The 10,875-nt window shown below is 44.3% G+C and overlaps 1 protein-coding gene across 6 annotated transcripts in view; it reads left to right on the top strand.

Annotated features, from left to right (window-relative positions):
• The first annotated feature begins 6,066 nt into the window (after positions 1–6,066).
• LOC131236083 (putative beta-glucosidase 41) overlaps positions 6,067–10,875 on the top strand; it is a 28,740-nt gene continuing 23,931 nt past the window's right edge. The window contains exons 1-3 of one of the 6 annotated variants that reach the window (XM_058233175.1): positions 6,067–6,293; positions 7,145–7,211; positions 7,304–7,362. In XM_058233175.1, coding sequence (XP_058089158.1) covers positions 6,171–6,293; positions 7,145–7,211; positions 7,304–7,362 — 249 coding nt within the window. In that variant the 5' untranslated portion in view covers positions 6,067–6,170. The remainder of the gene's footprint in view (positions 6,294–7,144; positions 7,212–7,303; positions 7,363–10,875) is intronic. The other 5 variants (XM_058233173.1, XM_058233176.1, XM_058233171.1 and 2 more) reach the window with 5 other exon arrangements.

The raw sequence follows: 10,875 nt of genomic DNA, 5'->3' as shown, positions 1-10,875 counted from the left end.
AAGGAATGTACGGTGTGGATAAATAGATACATGAGGGTGGGCCTACCCACAAAACTGGCCGTTCGTGGCTAGAGACTGGCGGGATTGGACGCAGCCAACGTCCACACAAGTGTCCATGTCATGTGGATTCCTGCATCACTAACTTTGTGGGACCTACAATCATGTATGTGTTATATGTCCATGCCGTTCATCCATTCTGAAATATCATTTCAGAGCCTGAGGCCAAAAATGAGGCCGATCTAAATATCAAGTGGACCACACCATGGCAAGCAGTGAAACAATGACGCCACATTATTGAAACCTTCCTCTGGCCCATCACGATGTTTATTTGCCATCCAACCTATTCGTGAGTTACTCCCACTTGGACGGAGGGAAAACACAAATATATTCAAAACTTCTGTAGCCTAAAAATGTTTTTAACGGTGGATGTTCAATCTCCACCGTTTCCGGTGGTGTGGTCCACTTTATCTCTCAGCATGATTAGAGCTGGACATCGGTCTTGATCGGATCGGATTAGATATAATCTGATCAGATCCGAATTTTCAATGGTCAGATCTGAACTCGACCCGTTTTAAGACCGGATTTGGGTCACCTGATTTGGACAGACCCGATGCCTGGTTGACTTTACTCGAACCGAGTCCGCCTCGGTCAGGAAAACCGACCGGATCGGATTAGGTATGATTTGAATAATATAAATTAAATCAAATTGTTTTATATAGTGTGGTATAAGTTAACCTTTAATATATCTCATTTTTGTGCTCAATGAATAAAATAATATTTCAAAATGGATAAACGGCTTAGATGAAATATATATATCAAGGTGGGACCCACATGGCTCTGTAAGAACTTCTAATCTCCGTGCATAGAGTTTTATTTAACTTTTAAAGTTAAACTGTTTGCTTGCTTTTCATGCAAGCACGTCCGGGTGAATTCGACGGGTGAATTGTGTATTCACGTTGGCGAGATTTGTACATCTGATGATGGGGTAGGTGTTATATCCAAACCGTTCATCCATTTGGCAAGCTTGTCTTAAGGCTTGTGACGAAAAATAAAGCAGATCTAACTATCAAGTGGACCACACGAATGATTTAACAGTGAAAATCATTCTTTGTTGCTATTTGTGGTGTGGTCCACATAATCTTTGGATATTATTTATTTTTTTACTAATGCTAATACATGATCTCTAAAAATATATGAACAGTGTAGATGTAATAAATACATCATTGTGGGCCCATATAACTTGATCTCCTTTGAACCGTTCGTACAACTCGGAGCTCGAGGAGCGTCCGCTCGTCTTCGCATGCCATAGCCAGCTAGCCTAGGCTACAGCCTACGGCACAACTGGTGGTGGTGGCTAGTGCTTGTACTAGGAGTCTGGGAGTCTGGACGTGGACTACTTACCGACGCCAGCCTCTGTGGGGTCCACCATGATTTAATTATTTTATCCACTCCATCCATCCATTTTAAAAGATAATTTGAGTAACCGAGACCAAAAACAAAATATATCTAAATGTCAGGTGGGCCACACCACTAGAAACAGTGTGAATTGAAATTATACCGTTGAAAATTTCTTAGGGGCCACAGTAGTTTTGGGTCAATCTTTTATTTGTGTTATCCTTTCATCCATGCCTTTGTGATCTTATGAACAGGTTGGATGACAAATAAACATCACCGTGGGGCCTACCAAGGTTTCAACGGTGGAAGTCATTATTTCCACTGTTTCCTGTGGTGTGGTCCACTTGAGCTTTGTCCATTCTTCAATTTTCAGCTCAACCACTAAAATTAGCTGGAAAAACGGATGTACAACGTGGATAACCCACACACATTTATGGTAGGCCCCACTGAGTTTACTCAATGACATTAAAGCATACTGAAGTCATCCGTGCCATAAAATAATGTTAGTGGTGCTGACGAAAATGGATGGGCTACTCGCTGTGTTTGTGATTTGTGAGCCCCACCATGATGTATGTCTTTCATCGATGCTGTTCATCCATTTTTACGGATCATTTTAAGGTTTGATAAAAAATATTAGAGGGGTAAAAATCTCAGGTGGACCACACCATAGGAAAACAATAATGATTGGATATCTTCTATTAAAATCCTCCCCAGGCTCCGGATCGGATCGGGTTTCGGATCGAATCTGTCCGAATTGACCACGATCCGAGCCAGATCCAAAAACCATTCGGATCTGAAATGACTAACCTGATCCTCACCGATCCAGGCCGTCGGTTCGGTTAGGATGGGGTTTGATCGAGTCGGATCAACCGGATCGGATCAATTTTGTCCAGCTCTAAGCATGATATAACACATACATTATGGTGGCCCGATAGAGGTTAGTACCTGCTGCAGGTAATGACTGTCGAATTACCATATAGCCATTCAATCTTATGTTTGGGATAAAAGTTTTGTAACGGAAAGACTGGATTAAGCCAAATCATGTTTAGGGACCATGGAATTGTAATCAACGGACCAAATTCACAATGAATGTCATTCACTTGTATACTTATATAATGAGAATGACACGTGTAAATAGTGTATAGGGATGGATGGCATGGATAAACACGTGCAATAATGTGGAACCCAACCCACATGTTCAGTGGATTTCAAAATCCATGAAAATTTTGCATGGACCAAATTAAATGTAATTCCATGATATGGAATACGGTTCCATCCCATCTAATCCCAACCTTTCCCATCTTCTCTAAATGCTTGAAGGGACCAAATGTAATTCTATCCCACCTAATCCCATCTCATGCTCAAACACGGGTGGGATTAGGTGGGATGGGATTCAAAAAACATAATTATTATCCATGGCAGGATTGTTCCCGTTGCCATGGGATAAGATTAATTGATGCTTTCTTGGTAATATGGTAGTACATTGAATGGATTTACTCACCATCATTTGAAATTAATGAGAATAACACACATGTGTTATATCTAAACGGGTCATTTGTTTTGTAACCTCATTTTATGGCATGGGCCTAAAAATGATGTAGATCCAAAACTTATGTGGCCCCAAAAAAGTTTTCAACGGTAAGTATTCAATCCCCGTTGCTTTCTAAGGTGGGGTCCACTTGAGCTTTAGATTTACCTGATTTTTTGGCCCATGCTCTAAAATAATCTCGAAAAATGGGTGAACGGTGTAGATATAGCCCACACATTATGGTGGGACCTACACAACTTGCTAAAATTGAGTGAAATTGGGATGGAACCCACTGCAATTCCATCTAACCTACTTCCAAGCTTTTCCGTTCTTCCCAAACATGGAATGGATCTGGCACACGAACGGGTAAATCCCATCCCACCTAATCCCAGTGCCCAAACACACCCTTAGGGTCTATTTGTGCCGTGGGAATAGAAGGGATTAGGTGGGAAACCTAATTATTACCATGACAGGATTGTCCCTGCTGCCATGGGATAAGATTAATGCCCTACTTTGTTGATAATATGGTGGTGCATTGATTGGATATACCCACCATCATTTGAAGTTATTGAGAATATCACACGTGTTATATCTAAATTGTTCATTTGTTTTGTAACCTCATTTTATGGCATGGGCCTAAAAATGAAGTAGATCCAAAACTTATGTGGCCCCAAAGAAGTTTTCAACGGTAAGTATTCAATCCTTGTTGTTTTCTATGGTGGGGTCCACTTGAGCTTTAGATTTACTTGATTTTTTAGCCCATGCTCTAAAATAATCTCCAAAAATGGATGACGGTGTAGATATAGCCCACACATCATGGTGGGACCTACACAACTTGCTAAAAATGAGTGAAATTGGAACGGGACCAATGCAATTCCATCTAATCTAATTCTAAGCTTTTCCATTCTTCCCAAACGTAGAATGGAATTAGCCCAGATGAATCCGATCCCACCCAATCCCTTCTAATCCTACTGCCCAAACACGCCCTTAATTTATCCACGCTTCCGTATCCAAACGCCCAGAGGCGGTACAGTGGACTCAATTGCATCTCCATGATGGCAGGACTCCGTAGGGTCCACTGTAGTGTATGTGTTTTATCCATACAGTTCATCCGTCTTTGTAGCTCATTTTAGACCATAAGCCCCAAATTAAAGTGTAATAAAAACGAGAGTAGACCGCATCACATGAAAGAATGGGGATTGATTGCAGGCCATTGAAAAAACTCCTTGTATATCACAGAGGTTTTGGATCAAGCTGATATTTATGATTTACCTTTATCTGGCCCTGTCTTACCTTATGAAAAAGTTAACTACAATTATCAGCTTGATCCGAAACATCCATGGCCTCCAAAAAGTTTTTAACGGTTGGTATTCAATCCCCTCTATTTTCTGTGGTGTGGTCCACTTCATTTTTGGATTTAACTTATATTTGAGCTCACATCTTAAAATGAGCTGGTAAAACTGATGAACATTATAATTACAACACATGCATGATGGTGGGCCCATAGAGAATGCGTCAACGGCCCCTGTTGCTGACGTGGATTGGGCCCCGTTCAACGTCTAGATTCCTACCATTTGAACTTCCTTATCCAACCCACCCTTTCCCAGTTTATCGCACGCTTCTTGTCCAAACTCCCAACTACAATCCAAGAAAAGGGCATGGAAGTTCTACTCGCACGAGTAGGATTTTCACCCGTGAACGTAGAGAGTACACGATCCGCGTGTGCAACATCCAGGATGTTCATAACACATCGAACGGACGTAGATTGCGTCTTACCAGTCTTATCCACACCGTCCATCCATGTTTTCGTATCATTTTAAGGTATATGCCCAAAAATGAGACACATCCAAGGATCAAGTCGACTACACCACAGGAAGCAGCAGTGATAATGACTCTCACCGTTGAAACTTTTCCAGGGCCCACCGTGATTTTTATTTTCCATCCAACCTATTCATAAAGTTACATAAACCGGGATGCAGAGAAAAAAATAAATATCAGATCCATCCAAAACTTCATTGGCTCTAAGAAATTTTCAACGGTAAGATTTTAATCCCTATTGTGTAGTCCACTTGAGCTTTATATCTGCCTAATTTTTGGTATTTCACTCTAAAATGATACGAAAAAATAGATGAACGGTATGGATAAGAGCCATACATTACGATGGTCACTCAAAGCTGCATCCCATTCTCAGCTGGAGACGTGCGGGCAGGACGCAATCTGCGTCCATATCGGACGGGAATTAGGTGGTGTTGCCCACACGTAATGTGTTGGGAGCTGTGGAGCCCACTTTGATAGGTTTATTTTATATCCAATCCATCTATCCGTTTTTTCACCTCATTTTAGGCACAAAACCAAAAATGAATAAGAATCGAAGGTCAAGTGGACCACACCACAGGAAACTGTGGGACTAATACACGCACCATTAAAACCTTCCTAGGGACCGCCGTAATGTTTATTTGCCATCCAACCTGTTGATAAGGTCACACAGACCTGGATGAAGGGAAATCACAAATATCAGCTTGATCCAAAACTTTGTGGCTCCCATGAAGATTTTAATGGTGGACATTCAATCACTACTGTTTTCTGTGGTGTGGTCCACTTAAGCTTCAATTCTACTTCATTTTGGTTTACATGCCCAAAAATAAGCTGGAAAAACAGATGTCCAGTATGGATATAAAACACATACATCAAGGTGGGCCCCACAATGCCCAACACATCATCCAACCACGGAGAGGGGTGGTGTGGGCAAAACCACCTAATCCGCATCCAAGCATATTCCTTCCATACATGACCCAAAGATATTCCCAATCTATTCCTCAGATGGGCCATACTATTGAATATGACCATTGGCCTATATCCCCAGCACATAAATCACTTTCAACGGTCCGATTGTCCTAGTTTCCAAATCATTGCACATGAATGGTATGCCCCACATGATGAACTGCTTAGATCTTGCACACATGTGCCCTACGGCCACGATCCTGATCATACTATTGCAAGTAGACTCACCTTAATCTTTCCTATCAACCATCCATTTATGCTATTAGCTTACGTCCAACGCATGTATTAGTGGGCATCCCCTTACAAGACAAGAAAATTAAGGGGTCGCTTTTACTCATCTCTTTAGCCACGTTTCCTTCTCTTACACAATCAACACAACCACTCCTTCCCATTTTTTCTTTCCTATATCTTCCCAAGGCAAACCAAAGTCTATTGAATATTTGTGACCACATTGAATTTTTTTCCAATGCCAATCATTCTAATCCTGTTTATATTAGTAGTCGGCCTCATCGCCGCCAAAACGGAGGGCATTGGTCGAGCCGATTTCCCAAACGGGTTCGTCTTCGGGACCGCTTCTTCGGCTTACCAGGTTTGGTTTTACATTGTTTGTTTCGGTCATGTTTGGATACATAAGTGAATTGAATTTTGATCACTTAGTGTAGTTTGTGTTCGGAAAAAGTGCTCAAATTGCATTCTACCCAATACTCATGGGGCCCACATGATTGGATTGGCCTAGAATGACAAGCGAGCCAATGATCATATTGGCCATTTGGGCTAATGGCAATTTCACTCATTATAAATTCAATAGCATCCAAACATGAGCAATTTTGGACTTGGGTTTCTTTTGGGTTCAACTTAAAAGTAGTAGTGATCACTTAGTGTAGTTTGTGTTGGGAAAAATGTTCAAATTGCATTCTACCCAATATTCATGGGGCCCACATGGTTGGATTGGATGGGAACTACGAGCGAGCCAATGATCATATTGGCCCTTTGGGTGAATGGCAATTTCACTCGCTATAAATTCAATAGCATCCAAACATGACCAATTAGACTTGGGTTTCTTTTGGGTTCAACTTGAAAGTAGTTGTGATCACTTGGTTTAGTTTGTGTTCAAAACAGTGCTCAAATTGCATTCTACCCAATACTCATGGCGCCCACATGGTCGGATTGGCCTGGAACAACGAGCGAGCCAATGATCATAATGGCCATTTGGGCTAATGGCAATTTCACTCATTATAAATTCAATAGCATCCAAACATGACCAATTGGACTTGGGTTTCTTTAGGGTCCAACTTGAAATTGTGTGACCATGCTAAGGAAATAAATCACATCACAATTCAAATTGATAGAACATCCAAACACACCTCATTTCTTTTCCTTTTTTTTTCTTCTCCTCATTTTTGGGATTTGATTTATTAACACAAACTGCATTTGTACAAGTTCGAAGGCGCCGTGGGTGAAGGGAAGAAAGGAATGAGTATATGGGACACATTCACTAGGCGGCCAGGTCGGAATTCAAATCCAAAACTCACTAATGATTTGATAATGGAGAATCATCAACATGGCCTTTTTCATAATCTGTTGTATATGCGTGGACAGGGCGGATTTTGGACTTCAGCAATGCGGACACGGCGGTCGATCAGTACCATCGATTTAAGGTAAGTTCGGGAAGATTTACCAATACTAAAGATAGATTATGTATGTTTTTAGCAAGCTTGTGGGCCATTAATCATACTCTGTCCAATCCCAATCAATTAAGAGAGAAGTTAGAAAGTAAATATGATTTGTGATTGATGTGGCATGTTAGCTGTTGGGGACAAAACATACAAGTCCGCAGACTCGGACTAAATGCCTCGGGCCACCAAAGGATGTGTCAAATCCGAGGAGTTATTCGCTAGACCGAGGCAAAGGTTGAGTCGGCCCCGACGGGTCGGTAGGGTCGTCAGTGTCTCGGGCATGCTTCGGGCGGACCTCTTTATCGGATCGACCGTCACAAGATGAAGCCGCACTCCGGATGTCTTGGGATAAGATTCCCGATCCCGAAGCTCACGGGATCGGATGAAGGCATGAGACGGGCACGATCCTGTTTCCGTGATCCCAGGAGAAGATTCCGTGATCCCAGGAGAAGATCTCGCGCACAATACCAGGAAGAGAATCCTCGTGCGATTAAATGCCCCAGCAGCTATAAAAGAAGGGGGGGCCCTCACCTTGAGAGGTACGAAAACAAATTCCTCCAAAAGACTTTTCAATACTTTAAGACCCCGAGTCCAGGCCTGACTTTGGCATCGGAGGGTCCCCTGCGCTAGCCAGGGTCTCCTTTGTCCTTTTTCTGTGCAGGCATACAAGGGTCCAGGAGGACGAACCAGATAATTGCATCAACAGTTTGGCGCCGTCTGTGGGAACGTGCAAAAAGCCATCCCGTACCTCTATATTGAGTCCAATGGTGATGACTAGAAGGACGGTCCCAGAAGAAGATTTGAATGAGAACGCGATTACAGGGCCACCCGGTCCAATCGCCGTTCCCTCAGCCCAGAACGCACCTAACAACCGCCGACGAGGGGCGACCGGAACAAGCAACAATCAACGGGGTCGCGACGATGGGCGGTTGGACAAGGAGGTTCAAGAAATCCGTTCTGATATGAATACGATGAAACAGATGCTGGAACGAATGTATCAGCAGCAAATGCAACCACTCCCGCATCCTCAAGGGGAGACGGCGCGCGTACCGACGGCGGCGGTTGATCCTCAACCTTCTGCGCCGCAGTCTTTCCGGCCGAGCCAACCCCAAGGCGGGTCAGAACCATCTCCAGCGCAGTCAGCCAACGCCTCCCTCCCCCCGACTGATCTTCGGCACGAAATAGAACGAAGAAGGCGCAATCGCCCTTCCATGGAAGGCACGGCAGAAAGCAGCGAACCTTGGAAAGCCGACATTCAAAATTTCAAAAAAGAAGTGCGGGAAGAGATGGCAAAAGAGATGGCAGACATAAAGCACGGCCGGAATGTATATTCAACCGGGTCCGAAGCGAAAGCGTCCCCCTTTGTGGACTCGGTAATGAAAGCCCGATTGCCCGAGAGGTTTCGATTACCTCAAATCACTCCTTTCACCGGCAAGACTGACCCGACCGAGCATATTGAGTGCTTCAGAACCTATATGGAACTCCATGATGCCTCGGATGCAGTAATGTGTCGGGCCTTTTCTCTTACATTGACTGATGTAGCTCGACTGTGGTTCAAACAGCTGAAGCCAAAATCCATCAGTTCATTCGTTGAGCTAAGCAACGCCTTCCTCACCAACTTCATCGGCGGAAAGAAAAAATTAAAGCCCCCTGCACCTGAATAGCGTAGTTCAGAAGCAGGAGAGCTATTGAAAGATTACATCAAGCGTTTTAATTTCGAATCCCTTCAAGTTCGGAAACATTCGGAAGAAACGGCCCTCAATGCACTCATGCAAGGAGTTAGGGATAAGCCATTCCTGGCATCTCTAGACAAAACTCCGCCCGATACTCTGGCAGAATTTATGTCACGGTCCGATAAATATGCCAACGCTGAGGAAGCGCGAATCCTGCGTGAAACCAAAACCTCGGCCAAAGAGTCGGCCAGAAAAGAAGCCGACTCGGCCGGGGGAAGGAAACGCAAAGAGGATCAAGCACGTGACGAGCGAAGGTCAGGAAAACGGCCGGATCGAAAATTTTCCACATATACTCCCCTGAATAAGACTCGGGAAGAGGTACTGATGGAAATAAAAAACGAAGGCTTTGTCAGCTGGCCCAGTAAGCTCAGGAGTAATCCTAATCGGCGGGATAAGGATAAGTACTGTCATTATCATCGCGATCACGGGCATAACACAAGTGATTGCCGTCACTTAAAAGAAGAGATCGAAAGACTCATAAAAGACGGCCGACTCAGAGAACATATGGTCAAAGCTGGGGTATCTGAGGCGCGCCCGACCGAGAGTCAGCCTATGGAAGAAATCCGGACGATTATCGGCGGTCCACAATGTGGGGGCGACTCAAACAACGCGCGAAGGAATCACGCACGAAAACTTAGTCAGCCTCAGTCCGAGCTCATGATTATAGATCGGCCATCAAAGGAGAAGAAAAGAGAAAGATATTGCATCTCGTTCACAGAAGAAGATGCCCGAGGCATCTATCACCCCCACGATGACGCATTGATTGTCACCCTGACTATCGCTAACCGAAAGGTGTTTCGTATACTAGTCGATACGGGGTCATCTGCAGACGTGTTATTTACCCAGGCGTTCGACAAAATGGGGATCGAACGATCCACACTGCGCCCAGTTCGGACCCCGTTGATCGGTTTTTCCGGAGGACAGGTGCTGCCTGAAGGAACTGTCTCATTACCACTCACTGCTGGCAATGCTCCACATCAGACGACGATGATGATTGACTTCCTGGTCGTCGATCAACCCTCGGTATACAATGCGATACTCGGCCGACCTTCATTGAGTCTCCTCCAGGCAGTGGTATCCACATACCATCTTACAATGAAATTCCCGACCGAGTCAGGAGTCGGAATTGTTAAGGGAGACCAGCAAGACGCAAGGCGATGTTACATGATAGCTGTAAAAGGAGCCGCCGACAAGATTCCGACCAACATATTAACAATCGAATCGTTGGACCCTCGGGGCGAGAATTATGAACGAGGACAGCCGGTCGAAGATCTTGTCTCAATCGCCTTAGTCGAAACAGATGGATCCAAGACAGTGCGAATTGGCTCATCTCTGCAGTCCCCTTTGAGAGAAAAGCTGATCGCCTTGCTCCGAGAGTACGCCGACGTATTCGCTTGGAATCATGAAGATATGCAAGGGATCGACCCCTCCGTGGTGACTCACCGGCTTAACGTCGATCCGTCATATCGACCGATCCGACAGAAGCGACGACCGCTTGGCCCTGAACGATACGCCATCATCGAGAAAGAAGTCAACAAACTACTACAGGCTAATTTCATAGAAGAAATACACTATCCAGAGTGGGTCGCGAATGTCGTGCTTGTGAAGAAGTCCAACGGGAAATGGCGAGTCTGTATTGATTATACCGACTTGAATAAAGCCTGCCCCAAAGATAGCTTTCCGCTTCCGAGGATAGACCAGCTAGTAGATAGTACAGCCGGACATGAGCTCCTTAGCTTCATGGATGCTTATTCGGGATATA

The sequence above is a fragment of the Magnolia sinica genome, unplaced genomic scaffold, assembly GCF_029962835.1.
Source record: "Magnolia sinica isolate HGM2019 unplaced genomic scaffold, MsV1 ctg202, whole genome shotgun sequence".
Taxonomy (NCBI): domain Eukaryota; kingdom Viridiplantae; phylum Streptophyta; class Magnoliopsida; order Magnoliales; family Magnoliaceae; genus Magnolia; species Magnolia sinica.
Note: the sequence above shows the minus strand (reverse complement) of the source record. Positions and strands in the feature narration are given on the sequence as shown.